At 44.0% G+C, this 16,459-nt stretch overlaps 1 protein-coding gene and 1 non-coding gene across 3 annotated transcripts in view; one reads left to right on the forward strand and one right to left on the reverse strand.

The window, feature by feature from the left end:
• DHCR24 (24-dehydrocholesterol reductase) overlaps positions 1-16,459 on the forward strand; it is a 37,286-nt gene that overhangs the window by 3,362 nt on the left and 17,465 nt on the right. The window contains exons 1-4 of one of the 2 annotated variants that reach the window (XM_043876674.1): positions 2,241-2,629; positions 6,962-7,117; positions 15,377-15,482; positions 16,130-16,248. In XM_043876674.1, coding sequence (XP_043732609.1) covers positions 2,399-2,629; positions 6,962-7,117; positions 15,377-15,482; positions 16,130-16,248 — 612 coding nt within the window. In that variant the 5' untranslated portion in view covers positions 2,241-2,398. Of the gene's footprint in view, positions 1-2,240; positions 2,630-6,961; positions 7,118-15,376; positions 15,483-16,129; positions 16,249-16,459 lie in introns of those variants that run through there. The other variant, XM_043876675.1, reaches the window with a different exon arrangement.
• LOC122678545 lies at positions 14,742-14,888 on the reverse strand. The gene has a single exon (XR_006336203.1). It is a non-coding gene; the product is annotated as a small nucleolar RNA SNORA8 (small nucleolar RNA).

The following is a 16,459-nucleotide window of genomic DNA, read 5'->3' on the forward strand; positions in this document are numbered from 1 at the left end:
TAGGCAAAGAATTTCATAGATATTTCTCCAAAGAAGACACAGGAATAGCCAAAAAGCACATGAAAAAGATATTCAGCATCATTAATCAATAGGGAAATGCAAATAAAAACCACAAGATACTACCTCACAAACATTAGGAGGACTACTGTCAAAAAAACAAAATAGAAAGCAACAAATATTGGTACAGCAACTGTGGAGCAATACGGCAGCTGAAAAATTAAACACAGAATTACCATACGATCCAGCAATTCTACTTCTGGATACATGCCAGAAGAATTAAAAGCAAGGTTTCAGAAAGATATTTGCACACCCATGTTTATAGCAAAATTATTCACAAGAGCTAAAACACAGAAGCAACCCAAGTGTCCATGGATGGATAAACAGAGAAGCAAACTGTGGTACCTTAAAAAATGGAACATTATTCAGTCTTAAAAAGGAAAATATTCAAAGTCAAAATTATTAATAAGGTATTTTGCATTCTCTTTTTTGTACTGCCTTTGAAATCCAGTTCGTGTTTTACACTGAAAATATGTCTCAGTCTGGACTAGTCACATACCAGTAGCTAGTAGCTATTGTGTAAGAGTGTACAGGTCTAGCTGATTCATTTTTGAAACCCAGTGCAAACACCCCCTCACTATTTGATTTTGATCTTTGAATGTTCAAGTCTCTGTTTACATTCTTCACTCATTCATTGGTCAGCAAACACTGTCATGTCCATTGTGCACCAACTATTATGCTAGAAAGTGGAAGTACAGTCTGTGACGGTGAGAGACACCCAGAGATAGTTATGAAATAATATAAAAGAATCGTGACACAGAATGTTGTTATTGTTGTTGAGTCTCTTAAGGTAGAGTCCAACTCTTTTGTAACCCCATGAACTAACTCACTAAGGCTCCTCAGTTCACAGGATTTCCCAGGTAAGAATACTGGAGTGGATTGCCATTTTCTCCTCGGGGAGAATCTTCCCCACCCACAGATCAAATCCATGTCTCCTGCATTGGCAGGTGGATTCTTTACCACTGAACCAACCAGGGAAGCCCCATGACACAGAATAGATGCACTCTATTTTATGGGCACCTGAAAGGGGAAGGACATGTAGTTTTAGAGGTGGCCCTGAGCTGACTTCAAGGACCTGTAATGTTAGCTCTATGAATAGAATGGCAAAGGGCATGTCAGAGGTGTCAGCTTGAACAAAGGCCTGAAATGAGGGATGGGGGTCCCCGGCAACCACTAAAAAGTGCCTGTTAGGGCAACGGTGAAAAAGTAAAGTGGGGAAGTAAGCAGAGCCAGTGAAAAGCCTAGTGAGTCATGTTTGGCTTCTGAAATTTAAAGAAAAAATCTACACTTCTTAAAATTTCAGAAGTAACTGTCTCTCTGCAGGATCGTGGTGGAATGCAAATGACACTGGATTTAAGCTTTGGCCGGTAACAGTCGCGCTCCTCTGTATTAGCTCCTCCAAGAGGGCAGGACCATCTGCTATGCTCACCACCCTGCCCCAGTGTCTGCAACACTGCTTGGCAGAGAGGGCGCTAGAAGTTTACAGAGCAGGTTCCTTCCTTCAGTCCTTTCCCCTAGTCTTCCCCTTCCGCTCAGTCCAGCGTGAGAGGGGGAAGGGCGCCAGCCCTAGCCTGCGCTTCGAAAGTCCTCCGGAGTTCAGAGGCAGGCCTCATGCTTCTAGGATGTTTCCTCATCTATAAAATGGGTTCACAAGTACCCGCCGCGCCGGACTGTTGCGTAACTCAAATGAACTAGAGAAAGCGCCTGGAAAAATGAAAAGGTGCACTTCTTGGCCTCGAGGGTAGACTGACTTGACATGTAGACTTCAAGGCCAGGTTTCCACCCTCGCTGATGGGCATCCTCGGCCAAAGTGCAGGGTGATCGATCCCAGAGCGTGGGACGCCCAGATCCGACACCCTGGGGGGTAACCCTACGCGTGACTGCTTAACGCGCCTCTCGAGGAGGCGCCACCTAAGGAGGAGGGGTGGAGGTTGCAACCGCTCCCCTCGGTGTTGTGGCTACTCCTCAGTTTCCAAGGCCTGGACGTCCGAATCCCGCAGCCCGCGCCCGGCAGACCCCCGCAGATCAGAGCTCCGCAGACCACCCCCTCCCAGCGCGTCCGAGAGGAGAAGAGGGTGGAGCGGACAGACTCCCGCAGCCAATAAAATCAGCGGGTTCCTGGTCCGATCCCCGGCGCGGCTCGCCATTGGTCGCCACCCGGGTCTCGGCCCACCGAACCTTTGCGACCTGAGCCAATCGCTAGCCGGTGAGGGGTCCTTAGGCTCGCGGGGAGCCGGCGGCGGGCGGCTGCGAGTGCTAGCAGGCAAGCAGCCGTTGGCGGTGACTAGCGGCGCGAGCCCGCAAACCCCCTCCCCGGTGCGGCGCGCCGCCAGGCTCCACCATGGAGCCCGCTGTGTCGCTGGCGGTGTGCGCGCTGCTCTTCCTGCTCTGGGTTCGCGTGAAAGGGCTGGAGTTCGTTCTCATCCACCAGCGCTGGGTGTTTGTGTGCCTCTTCCTGCTACCTCTCTCGCTCATCTTCGACATCTACTACTACGTGCGCGCCTGGGTGGTGTTCAAGCTCAGCAGCGCGCCACGGCTGCACGAACAGCGCGTGCGGGACATCCAGAAGCAGGTGAGCGGCGCCGGGTGGGGCGGGAGCCAGGCGCGAAGTGGTGCGCGGCGGGGCGCAAGGGCTTCCCTGACGCGGTGGCATTTGAGCGAGATTTGAACTAAACAGAAATGTGATGGGGGTGGGGGGGGGGGGTGCTTCCTGAGAGGAAACGGAGTAAGCAAAGGCGTTGAATAGAACATTGCTTCGACATTTATGGAGTGCCTACTGTGTGCAGAGTACGTGCGGGCTGTCTGGAGAGAAGTAAAGAATCGTATTGAGGTAGCTCTCACCAGGCCCAGATGATTTCAGAGGAGGAGCGGGGCTTCAAGGAAGTGCACCTGGCCCTGGTGACGGGGAAGTAGCGGGAATGATCCGGGGAACGTGTGAGCGTCTGAGGAGAGGGGCGGAAGGTCGGAAAGTCAGTTTGAAGCTAGGTTGCGGGCGGGGGGTTCAGTTTGGAGTTTACTCTGTAGCAAGGAGCTTTTAACGTGCTTAGATTAGAGGACTAAAGTGACTAAAGAAGGTAGGACCACACCAGGTTGTGGAGCCTCGCAGACCCTGCGCCAGGCGCTCACTCTTAAGAAGGCAGTGTCCTCCCCTGTGTCAGCGCTCACAGAACCCGTAAGCCTGCTGCAGCTCACAGCCGAGCCTCCTCCTTCTATGCCATCGCCAGAATGGACATCAGGCATGAACATCAGGCCTGGGCAGTTTCTTGGCGCCCTCTGCCCCTCCATATGTTCCTCTCTTACTGGCCTCAGGTTGCAAAGAGCTTCTGTTTCCTGCTGCCACACTCACCACAGGTGTTGCAGCCTCCATGTTCTGTTTGCTGCTGGCTGAGTGCTGCCGATAAGAGCGTGAAGACGAATGCGGAGAGTCATCGCTGGGAGGGATAGACCTTGGATCCGGTGGGAGCAAGCAGCATCTGGAATTCCGCCCTTTACTCAGGCTGCCATGAATTGTGCTAGTCACGGTCACAGCTCCAGAGCCCTCCCTACTTTCGGTCTCGAATACACCCTGTTTCCTAGTTCTTTCTGTGTGCTCGGATTCTCAATTTCCCTGCTTATCTCCCCTATCAGAGTGTGAGCTTCTTGAAGGCAGACTGCTGACTCTGTCCCATGAGCCCTGGCCCAGAGCAGTGCAGTGAGCACTTATGAACCTCAGCTAAACCAAAGGGATTCCCCCGTGGCTCAGTGGTAGAGAATCTTCCTACAATGCAGAATCCCTGGGTCAGGAAGGTCCCCTGGAGAAGGAAATGGCAACCTGCTCCAGTATTTTTTTCCTGGGGAATCCCGTGGACAGAGGAGCCTGGCAGGCTACAGTCAGTCCATGGAGTCACAGAGTTGGACACGACTGAGCGACTAAACAGCAACATTCGGGACAGGAAGACAAGGGGCATTACCAGACCAACCCACTGCCGTGGCCCTACGCTGGGCCACATTCTGTGCCACTGATGTTCAGTATTTTTCATCCTCACCGCAATACTGATAGGTCTTTGTGAGGGGTTTTTTGCTTTTATTACTTTTTTGGTGGCACTTTTTCCTGGACTATAAGTTTTTGTTTCTTCAGTTTCTTCTGGTATATCCTTTTCTTTCATGCAACATCCTCTTCTGGTTTAAGAACAATCTGCCCTTTATCAGTAAGGATCATCTCAGTATGGTAGAGAGAATTCATGTTCAGGTCAATCCAACCATGAGCTCTGTAAGTCCTGAGCTGCATCTTGAGGCTCAATGACCAGAAAAGCCACATCTAAGCCCTTAAATTCACCATGACTCTCTGCATTTTTGAGCATGTGGTAAGGATATTCAGCACTCTTTTTGGGGCCACCAACCATGTGTCCAGCCCCACTGTTGGGCCTGGGCCCCCCTACAAGCTCCACCATTGTAATGGCAGAATGGCACACACTGCTTCTGTAGAGTGACATCCTTCAGAGACTTGGTGGCTTTTTGGATATGTATACTCTTAATGGCCTGGGCAGTTTCACAGGTGTTCTTAAAGTGAACACCAAGATTCAAACCTCTTGATTTGCATGATTTTGTGGGGTTTTCTGGGTCAAGTAAATAGTAAACCATTTTCAGAGGTCACCTCTGGCCACTTACCAGAAAAGGACCACCCTGGGAGATCTTGCACCTGTTCTACAGATGGAAAATATATTGAGACTCAAACTGGGAGTCATGTGCCTGAGATGGTATAGCTAGTAAATGGGTCTGGAACCCAGGTCAGCTCCATCTCTGAACCTGAACTCTGACATTGCTTCTTTCCCAACCCTTTCCATTCTACCATGGAGGTCTGGTTCTGTTGCCTCACACCTGGAAAGTGGTGATAACTACCTGACCAGTTGCCCGTTTCCTGGGCCCTGCCCACCTCTCTCTGACTTGCCCTGCCATAAGGGTACGGTGCCACGGGATTGCCTCCCTGCCCCAGATCTTGGCTGGCTCCCATCAGGATCCATCCCAACCAGTGTTTCAGACTTGACAAACTCCACATTCACCTCATGTTCCCGTCCCACCTCCACCCCCCCAGTTCCCACCCTCCCACTCCCATTCCCATCCTCCACCCACCCAGTTCCCATTCCTGGCTGCATGCAGCTCTCCCAGTGCATCCTGCCCACCTCCAGGCTTGTATTAAGTCCTGGGGCTGCAGAGTTGGGCAGGGGCAAAGTCTGGTCGGTCACCCCCTACTCATAGGAATCCCTTCCTCAGTTACACCCCTCTGTGCAAAACCTCTGCTTCACATGGGACCCTGGCCTCTGATCGCAGAACAGTTCTTCCCCATGTTGAACTTCCCCATGTTGCCTGATGAGTTTCAGCGCAGCCTATTCTAGGACTCTCGATTGCAAGTGACAGAAACTCAACTCCAACTGGCTTGAGCAAAAGGGGACTTTATTGACCCAGGTCTTGAAAAGTCCAGAAGTGGGACTTGCTGGACAGCCCAGTGGTTAAGACTCTGCCCTTACTCTGAGTTTCCAATGCAGGGGGCACGAGTTTGACCCCTGCTGGGAACTAATATTTCCACCTGCCACAGGGTCTGGCCAAAAAACGAGAGAAAAGTCCAAGAATAAAAGTGGCTCAGACTTCCTAGGTCCAGCATCAGTCTCTGTCTTTCCCCACAGCTGTCATTCTTGGCTCTACTTTGCTCTGAGTTGACTTCATTCTCAGGGAGGCTGTCTCCCTGCAGGGGCCCCAGCAGTGTCTGGCTTATATCCAGCCAGCCTAGCAACTCCAGTAAAGTGAGAGGGCCTCTTCTGGAATCAGTCTTAATTGGCTTAACTTGGATCATAGGCCCGTCCCTGTACTGGTCACTGTGGCCAGGGGGATGGAGTCAGACCTCAGTCATGTGCCCGTCTCTGGGGGCAGGGGGCAGTCGGTGTCACCCGGACCAAAGAGAGATGGGACTGTTAGAAGCAGATGAAGAGGACATGGATGGTCGCAGGTCACAGCAGCAGATGTTCACCTCCCTGCCATTTTCCATCAGCAAGAAGGGAATGCTTCCTCCCACGTTCCTCCTGAGCCATTTGTTCTGTGTGTTTTGTGCTCTGCTCACTTATAGCAGAGCTTTAGCAGAAGTTCTTCCTTCCATGTCTGATGGGGAATCTGGCCTCCTTTGCTGGTTCCCTTCCGCTCAGAGTGATACATGAGTTAACATGCACAGATGCTTAGAACAGCACTTGGCACATAATCAGCTTCAGTAAGTGTTAGCGGTTACTCTGTTGCCTATTATTATAAGCCCGTTTATCCTTCCAGGCCTGAAGTTGGGTGGTCCTGATGGTGAATCTGGGCTTTGCCCTTTAGCAGTTGTGTAATGTTGGGCAAGTTATTTTCACCTCTCATTTTCTTCATCTGCAAAAGGAGGCGGATCATCCCAACCACCTGGGTTGTTGTGAGAATTAAATGAGACAAGACACAAGAGGTGCCTGGTGCAGCGGGGGCAGATGGTAGATACTGGGTTGACCAAAAAATTTGTTTGGGTTTATGTGAAAGCCTGAACGAACTTTTCAGTCAACACAATAGTTATCATTTGTGTGGTTGTTATTTTTTCCAATACAACACCTGTCGTGAACTTTGCAGTTAGAATAAATGTTTTCAAAGCACTTTGATCCTGCTTGCCAGCTCTTTCTTCATTTTGCTTTGTGGTGTGGCAACACTTTGACTTTTCACTAGCCAAGGAGAGTCCAGAGGGTAAGGCCAGTGGGCCTTTCATCATCCCATTCCTCCTGGTGTCTGGAAGGATTCAGGCCTCAGTAAATGATTACTGACAAGAGAAGGCACCGTTCCCCGCCCCTTCTCCTGAAGGCAGGGCAATAAGCTGCCAGAGGATCCCTGGGAGGGCCAGCTCAGCCTCTGCTCATGTCTGCAGGTGCGGGAATGGAAGGAGCAGGGCAGCAAGACCTTCATGTGCACGGGGCGGCCGGGCTGGCTCACCGTCTCACTGCGGGTTGGCAAGTACAAGAAGACACACAAAAACATCATGATCAACCTGATGGACATTCTGGAGGTGGACACCAAGAAACAGGTGAGAGAAGTGGCATGATTCCCTGGCTCTGGGAGTGGGTGGCTTAGATGTGTGCATCCTCTGGTCTATCTGGTATTTCTACTACTTGAAACTGGTCTCTCAGAAAAGGGAAATAAAGACAACAGAGAAAGAGAGGGATATTATATCACAACTTTATTTTTAATCAAAGACAATATGATATCCAATAGTAGGGAGTTGTTATATATGGTGTATCCACGTGATGGCATTTTGTTGTGACTCCTTGTCCAAGTTATTTAATTTCCCTGTGCCTTTTCCTCCCCCTTAACAGCTTTATTGACATATACTTGACATATAATAAACTGTACATAGAGTTTTTATACATAGAACATGTATCATGTCCCCTCTCTTTTTTTGTATGGCTTCTTTCACTCAGCATAATTATTCTGAGGTTCATCCATGTGTCAGAAGGATGTTGTTTTATTGCTGTGTAGTATTCCAGTCACAGTTTGTTTATCCTTTCACTTATTGATGGACGTTTGCGTTGTTTCCAGTTTGGGTCTATTACAGGTAAAAGGGTGAGGAACATCTGGATATAGTCAAAATTGTTGTGTGGGCATTTGCCCTTTTTTGAGGTGAATACCTGGCGGTGGAGTCGCTGGGTCATATGGTAGGTGTATGGTTAACTTTCTAAGAAACTGCCAAATTATTTTCTAAAGTAGTTGTAACATTTACATCTCCACAAGTGTTCTAGTTGCTCCATATCATTGTAAACTTGGTATAGTTCATTTTAGCCTTTCAATTGTTGTAGGTATCTTAGTGTGAGTTTTAACTGACTAATGAATGATGTTGGGCATCTCTTCATGTGCATATTTGCTGTTTATATGCCTGTGGTGAAGTACTTGTTCAAGTTTTTTGCTAAAAATTTTTAATTGGGTTGTTTGTTTCCTTACTATGTATTCTAGAAACAAGACTTTCATCAGATATACAGTTTGCATATATTTTCCCCTGGTGTTTGGCTTGTCTTTTGAAAACCAGAAGTTGTTTTAATTTTGATGAAGTCCAGTTTAGTAATTTCTTTTATAGATTGTGCTTTTAATGTTTTATTTAAAAAATCTTGCCCTACTCCATGTCTCAAAGGTTTTCTCTTCTGTTTCCTTCCAGAAGTAGTATATTTTTAGGGTTTACGCTTAGAACTATGGTTCGTTTTGAGTTAATTTTTGCATTTGATATGAGATATGGGTCCAAAATCTTTTTTTGCACGTGGATTTCCAATTGTTCCAGCTTCTTTTGTTGAAAAGACAATCCTTTCTCCCCTGAACTGCGTTTGCACCTTTGCTGAAATCAGTTGTCCGTATTTACAGGTCTTTTTCTGGACTCTGCTGTTCTGTTGATCTATTTGCCTATCTGTATGCCAGGAACACATTGTCTTGACTACTACAGCTTTATATTAGTAAGTCCAAAATAATGAGTTGGGAAGTATTCCTTCCTTTTCACTTTACTGGAGGAGTTTATATAGAATTGGTTTTGTTTATTTAAAAGTCAATGGAATTAACCAGCGAAGCCGTCTGAGCCTGGAGTTCTCTTTGTAAGCAAGTTTTTAACTACAAATTAAGTTTTTTAAAAATAGATATAGGGCTCTTCAATTTATTTGTTTCTTCTTGGTGAGCTTTGGCAGTTTGTGTCTCTGAAGGTATTTGTCCATTTCATTGAGTTGCATAGTTGATTGACGTAAAGTTATTCGTAATATTCCCTTACTGTCTTGTGGGCATGTATAGAATCTGTGGTGATGTCATGTCTTTTATTTCTGATACTGATCATTTGTGTCTGCTCCCTTTTCTTCCTTAGCAGTCTGACTAGAATTTAATCAATTTTACTGATCATCTCAAAGAACCAGCTTTTGGTTTCATTGATTTTCTCTCTCTCTCTTTTTTGGTTTTCTATTTCATTGACTTCCACTTTGATCTTTGTTAATTTCTTATGCTGACTTTGGGTTTAATTTTACTCTTCTTTGTCTAGTTTTTTAAGGTAACAGCTAAGGTCATTGACTTAGACATTTCTTTATTTCTATTATGAATGTTTAGTGCTATAAATTTCCCCCTAAGCACTGTTTTAGAGCTGTCCCCAAATTTGATATCTTACCTTTTCATTTTCATTCAATTCAAATTACTTTCTAGTTTTGTTTTTGATACCTGCTTTGACCCAGAGGTTTTTTAGAAGCATGTTCTTTAGTCTCCAAATATTTAGGAATTTTCCAGAGATCTTACTGTTACTGATTTCTAATTTAATATAGTTGTCAGAAAACATACTTTATATGATTAAAATGCTTTTTGGCTTACTGAGACTTACTGTATGGCCTAGAATACAGTCTATTTGATAAATGTTCTTTTTCCTTTTTTTTTTTTGGATGTGTATTTTGCTGTTTTGGGATGATGTGTACTCTAAGCGTCAATTAGGTCAAGTTGGTTGATAGTGCTGTTCAAGTCTTCTATATCCTTATGAATTTTCTCTCTACTTATTCTATCAGTTATTGAAAGGGGGATATTGAAATCTCTGCCTGGGATTATAGATTATTTGAAGCTCTGTTATTAGGTATACAAATGCTTGGGATTTTCATTTCCTCTTGATTAATTGATCCCTTTATCATTGTGAAATTACCTTTTTTAAAAAATTTCTTTTATTGACGTATAGTTGTTTACAATGTTGTGTTAATTTCTGCTCTACAGCAAAGTGATCCAACTATATGTATATGTTCTTTTTCATATTCTTTTTCATTGTGATTTATTAGAGGATACTGAATATAGTTCCCTGTGCTATACAGTAGGACCTTGTTGTTATCCATTCTAAATATAACAGTTTGCATCTGCTAATTCCAAACTCTCCATCCACCCATCTGCCCTGCCACCCGGTTTGGCAACCACAAGTCTGTCCTCTCTGTCTGTGAGTGTTTTTGTTTCACAGATAAGTATATATGTGTCATTTCTTAAGTTGAAGTATAATTGATTTCCAGTGTGTTAATTTCTGCTGTACAACAGAGTGATTCAGTTGTGCGTGTCTCTATGAAAGTGAAAGTGAAGTCACTTAGTTGTGTCCCACTCTTTGTGACCCCATGGACTGTAGCCTACCAGGCTCCTCCATCCCCGGGATTTTCCAGGCAAGAATACTGGATTGGGTTGCCATTTCCTTCTCCAGGGGATCTTCCTGACCCAGGGATCGAACCCAGGTCTCCCGCATTATAGGCAGACACTTTACCGTCTGAGCCACCAGGGAAGTCAGGCTCTGTGTCTCTGTGTAAATATATATATATATATATATATATATATATATATATTCTTTTTCATATTCCTTTCCATGATGGTTTATCACAGGATATTGAATACAGTTCCCTATTCTGTACCATAGGACCTTACTTATCTGTTCTGTGTATAATAGTTTGCATATTGCTAACCCCAAGCTCCAATCCTTCCCTCCCCTGTCACAGCCACAAGTCTGTTCTCTGCATCTGTGAGTCTGTTTTCTGTTTCATAGGTATGTTTATTTGTGTCATAATTTAGATTCCACATATAAGTGATATCATATAGTATTTTTCTGACTCCCTTCACTTAATATGATAATCTCCATGTCCATCTATATTGCTGCAAATGGCATTATTTCATTCTTTTTTATGGCTGAGTAGTATTCCATTGTATGTATACCCTACATCTTCTTTATCCTTTCACCTGTCAGTGGACATTTAAATTGTTTCTATGTTTTGACTATTGTAAATAGTCAAATGCTGTAAACATATGGGTGTATATGTCTGTGAAATAACGAATTTTATTCCTAGGTCATATTCTTTGTTCAGAAATCTACTTTGTCTAAGTGGCAGCATGGTGTATCTTTTTCCATCATTTTCCTTTTAACATATTTGTATCTTTATAGTTGAAGTGTTTCTTGTAGACAGTGCATAATTAAGTCTTGCTTTTTATCTAACATGACAATTTCTGCCTTTTAATTCAGATTTAAGACTACTTACATTTAACGTTATTATTGACAAGAGTTAGTTTAAATTTGTTGCCTTGCTCTTTGTTTTCTGTTTGTGCCATTTGTTCTTTGTTCCCTTTTTCTCTTTTTCTGTCTGTTTTTTTGGATTAGTGAATAGTTTTTATGATTGTTTAGCTCTTGTTGACTTAATAGCTGTAAGTCTTTGTTTCGTTATTTTAGCAGTTGTTTTAGGATTTATGGTGTATACTTTCCTTGTCACTATCTACTTCAAGTGATGGTATCCCATTTGATGTGTAGTCTAAGAATCTTAATATGCTTCCATTTCTCTCCTCCCACCTTTGTGCTATTATTGTCATCCTTTTATATATGTTATAAACCCCACACTACATTATTATTGTTACTAGTAGTTATCTTTTAAAGAGATTTAAATAAGAAAAATCTTGTATATTTACCCGTATAGTTACCATTTCTTCATTTTGAAGATTTATATTTCCATCTTTTTCATTTTCCTTTGGCCTGAAGAACCTCCTTTGACACTTCTTTTTTTTAAAAATCTTTAATTAGTTAATTTTTGGCTGCACTGGGTCTTCATTGCTTTGTACAGGCTTTTTCTAGTTGCAGCGAGCAGGGATTACTCTGCATTGCAATGTGTGGGCTTCTCATTGTGGTGGCTTCTCTTACTGTGACACATGGGCTCCAGAGCACAGGCTTCAGTAGTTGCAGCTCAGGGACTCTGTTGCCCGGCGGCAGGTAGAATCTTCCCAGACAAGGGATCAAACCCGTGTTTCCCGCATCGGCATGCAGATTCCTAACCACTGGACCACTAAGGAACTTCCATCCTAATCGTTTTTAAGATGTGTCATTCAGTGGTATTAAATCCATGCAATCGTCATTCAGACACCACCACCATCCATTGCCATAACTCTTTTCCTCTTGTAAAACTGAAATTCTATACTCATGAAACAGTAACTCCCTAATCTTCCCTCTCCCCAGACCCTGGCAACCACTTTCTAATATCTGTCTCTATAATTTTGACCTCTCCAAGTACCTCAGTAAGTGGATCATACAGTATTTGTCTTTTTATGACTAGCTTATTTTCCTCAGCAAAATGTCTTCAAGGTTTATTCATGTTATAGCATATTGCAGAATTTTCTTCCTTTTTTAAGGTTGGATAATATTCCATTCTATATCTGTACTACATTTTGCTTATGCATTCATTCATCCATGAACACTTCGGTTGCTTCTATCTTTTAGCTATTATGAGTAATGCTGCTATGTACATGGGTGTAGAAATATCATTTCAAGACCCTGCTTTCAGTTATTTTGGGTATATACCCAGAAGTGGAATTGCTGGCTCACTTGGCAGTTCTATTTTTAATTTTTTAAGGAATGGCTGTACTGTTTTCCATAGTGCTTGCACCATTTAACATCCCTACCAAGAGTGCACAAGGGTTTTAATTTTTCTAAATCCTTACCAGCACTTGTAATTTTCTGTTTTTGTTTTGTATTTAATAATAGCCATCCTAATGGCTATGAGGTTGTCTTCATTTCTGAAAGATATTTTCAGTGGGTATGGAATTCCAGGTTGACGGGTCTTTTTCCTTCAGTACTTTGAAGATGCTCCAGCTTCTTCTTACTTGCATTGTTTCTAATAAGAAATCTCTCATGCTTTGTATGTAACATAGCTTTTTCCTTTGACTGCTTTTAAGATTTTCTCTTTGTAACTAGTTTTAAGCAATTATTATGATGTGTCATGGTATAGTTTTCTTCATAATTCTTGTGCTTGGGAGCCATATAATTTTTCATCATATTTGAAAATTCAAGGGTCATTATTTCTTTAAGTAGTTTTTCTTTCTCTTCCTCTCTCCTTTGAGGACTGCTATTACACATAAGTTGGGCCAGTTGAAGTTGTTTCATAGCTTAGCTCACTGATACGCTGTTCATAAAAGTTTTTTTTTCCCCCACTATATATTTTCATTTTGGACAGTTTCTATTGCTGTGTATTTAAATTCACTGCTCTTCTTCTGCAGTGTCTTAATTTGCCATCGGTCCTAACCAGTGTATTTTTCATCTCCGACATTGTGGTTTTCATTTCTAGAAGTTTGATTTGGATTTTTTACTGCCTTTTAAATGTCTCTACTTAACTTTTTGAACATAAGGATTATAGTCATAATTATTTTAATGCCCTTATTTTGCTGATTCTAATATCTATCAATTCGGGGTCTGTTTTATCAAGACAGATTGATTATTCCCCTCAGGGTGGGTCGAATTTTCCTGCCTCTCTGCATGGCTAGTGAACTTTGATTGGATTCTAGACATCATGGATTTTACCTTGTTGGGTGCTGGATGTTTCTGTACCCCTGTAAATCTTCCCGAGTTTTGCTCTGAGATATAGCCAAGTTACTGGGAAAGAGTTTGACCTAGTTGGGTATTGAGTTTTCAGGTGGGGTTGAAGCAGTGTGTAATCTAGGGGCAATGATTCCCTGCTGCTGAGGCAAGACCCTTAGAAATACTCTACCCATTGCCCTAAGAGTCATAAAGCTCTCCAGTCTGGCTGTGGGAACGAATAGCATTTCCTGCCCTGTGTGTAACAGAGCCCCGGCTCTGTTACCTTCCAGGCTCTTCCCCTGGCCCCAGCCTTGGGTTCTTTCCTCCTGGGTACCCATCAGTTCTCAGCTGGATGCTCAGTGGGCACTTTGGCAGTACTTCAGAGTTTTCTCTCTGCAGTTCTGTCCTCCCCAGCACTCTGTCCTGCAGACTCTACGCACCTGGGTCTTACCGGGCCCTCAACTCAGAGTCCACAGGACTCCCCATCCCTGTACTGCCTAACTCCTGTGGCTAGCTGGGGCAGCCACAGAACTCACCCTGTTTATTTTCTGTCTCATAGAGATCATTCATTTCATTGCCTGATGTTCACTATGTTGAAAGCTCCTATTTTATTTATTTTGTCCTTTTTTTTTTCCAGGCAGTAGGGTTAAACTAGTTCTTTTTGCTCCATCTTGACAGGAAGCGGAAGACCACCTGATGACATATTCATGTGTCTGGTTTTTTTGTTGTTTTTTTTTTTTTAAGTGTAAAAGTCTGTTTGTTTTTATGGTGACACAGGCAAAATTATATAAGTCAACAAATTTTTAAGGAATTTCACATGGTCTGATTTTTTCTATTGCCAATCACCTTGGTTCTTCCAGTGTCTGAGTCATAATCTTCAAGATATACTTTTCAAAAATAATTTTTGTTCAACCCACAGTTTTCATGTCAGTCAGTCCACAATTCTTTTAGTTGGGCTTCTTTGATCTCCAATGGAATGTGGATACACTTCAGAATTCCCCTACTGCAATCTTTGTGATCAGTTTCCTCAAGCAGCTTGACTTCCCTGGTGGTTCAGACGGTAAAGCGTCTGCCTATAATGCAGGAGACCTGGGTTCGATCCCTGGGTCAGGAAGATCCCCTAGAGAAGGAAGTAGCAACCCACTCCAGTACTCTTGCCTGGAAAATCCCGTGGACGGAGAAGCCTGGTAGGCTATAGGCCATGAGGTCACAAAGAGTCGAACACAGCTGAGTGACTTCACTTTCACTTTTCACTTTCCTCAGGCAGCTTACTTTAAGACCATGTTTAGGGTCAGAAGAGATGGATCTGCCTCAAAGGTTGTATCAAACTGAACAGTGTAAAAAATTATAGGAATACTGTATCAGTAGAAATACCAGGTCTAACATGAACAGAGCCAACTAAACCAGTGATGCCAGATACTGAATTAATATTGTACTGTCCTTTGAACAAAAATTGTGTTTTCCAGGAGCATTTAATGACAAGGAATGATGTCACAGTATAGAATTAATTTTTTTAGGAAAAGGCAAAAAAGTCTATGTTAGAAGTGTGTTTGTGTATGTGCTGTTTTAAAACAAAATAGCAATATAGATATGCATGGAAAAATATTGAAAGGAGATATAGTCAGTATTAAAATTGCTACTTGAAAGAACTAGGATTAATGATTTTTATCTTCTTTGTGTATGCTGTTTCTTCCAAATAAATGAGTATTTCTTCTTCTAGAAGAAAAATAAACGAAATATTAAGTATAAAGATTAAATTATAAATAAATATAAAAGTATAAAAATTAAACCCTAGCAAACCCAGTGCCAGAGACCCCATTCAATGAAGTTAGAGGTTGTGGAATGCTCTAGAAAGAGGCTGTAGAGGCCATACAGGGATCCCCGTGTTGATTGTTTGGGAAGATCTGGGACAACAACTTCTGCAGGCAGAATCCCTCATTCAGCCTGACAGCTTCCTTGTGAACCAGGGTCTCGCTTCTGTGTCAATAGATTGTCCGAGTGGAGCCCTTGGTGACCATGGGTCAGGTGACCGCCCTGCTGACCTCCATTGGCTGGACTCTGCCTGTGTTGCCCGAGCTGGATGACCTCACAGTGGGTAAGCCCTCAGACAGCCCTAGCATCAGAGCTGAGGGACCTCGGCCCACCTTCCATCCTATCTGTGATGGAAGTCACCCTGTCTCATCTCACCCAGCTCCAAAGTCCGGGTGCACACTGCCTGCCAGTATGTGTCTGAACCCCTTATGTTATTATCAGACAGCACTTTTCAATCTCTGGTTCAAACCTGCTTCCCTATAACGTGCACCCATTGTTCCAGTTCTGCCCTGTGGAACACACAGAGCAAGTCTAGTCTCTCCTTCTATAGGATTCCAGGTCCCAGAGCCGTTTCTTCTCCAAAGAAACCCCTTCAGGTCCTTTAGCTGTTTGCAAGAGTTTCCCCCACCCACCCAACCCCCCTTTCATCAAGGTTCCTGTTGAAATGAATGTGCCTTAAGTTGGGTCTGGTCAGAGGTGGTGGTGTGTCTCCCACCCACCCCTCACCTCTAAGCAAGCCCTCACGCTCACATCTCAGCCCTTCCTCCTCTCTCCTGCTCTCCACATCCACAGAGATGGGACATCTCCCCTAAGATCTGCCAGCCCCGTTGTGCCTCCCTCATGCTGTGAGTGTCCTGGGCTCCAGTGAGGTGTCCTAGCTCTCCCCCAACCCCTCCCAGCTCTGCCTGGCTAACACACGTGTCTCTGCAGGAGGACTGATCATGGGCACAGGCATCGAGTCTTCGTCCCACAAGTATGGCTTGTTCCAGCACATCTGCGCTGCCTATGAGCTGGTCTTGGCCGATGGCAGCTTTGTACGATGCACACCGGTGAGTTCAGAGGTGGGGGACGTCCCCACCAGCCTGCCCTGGGCATTAAGGACCCCTGGGAGGTGGCCCCACTGGGGGTGCTTCGTTTAAAGTACACCTGTCCAGTCTAGGTCTGTGTTCGTGATAATAACAGATTTCTATAGCCCCTGAGGTGTGCTCAGATACTGTTATAAACGCTTTATGTATATTAAACCATGCAGTTGTTAAGCAA

The sequence above is a fragment of the Cervus elaphus genome, chromosome 20 (genome assembly GCF_910594005.1).
Source record: "Cervus elaphus chromosome 20, mCerEla1.1, whole genome shotgun sequence".
NCBI lineage: Eukaryota > Metazoa > Chordata > Mammalia > Artiodactyla > Cervidae > Cervus > Cervus elaphus.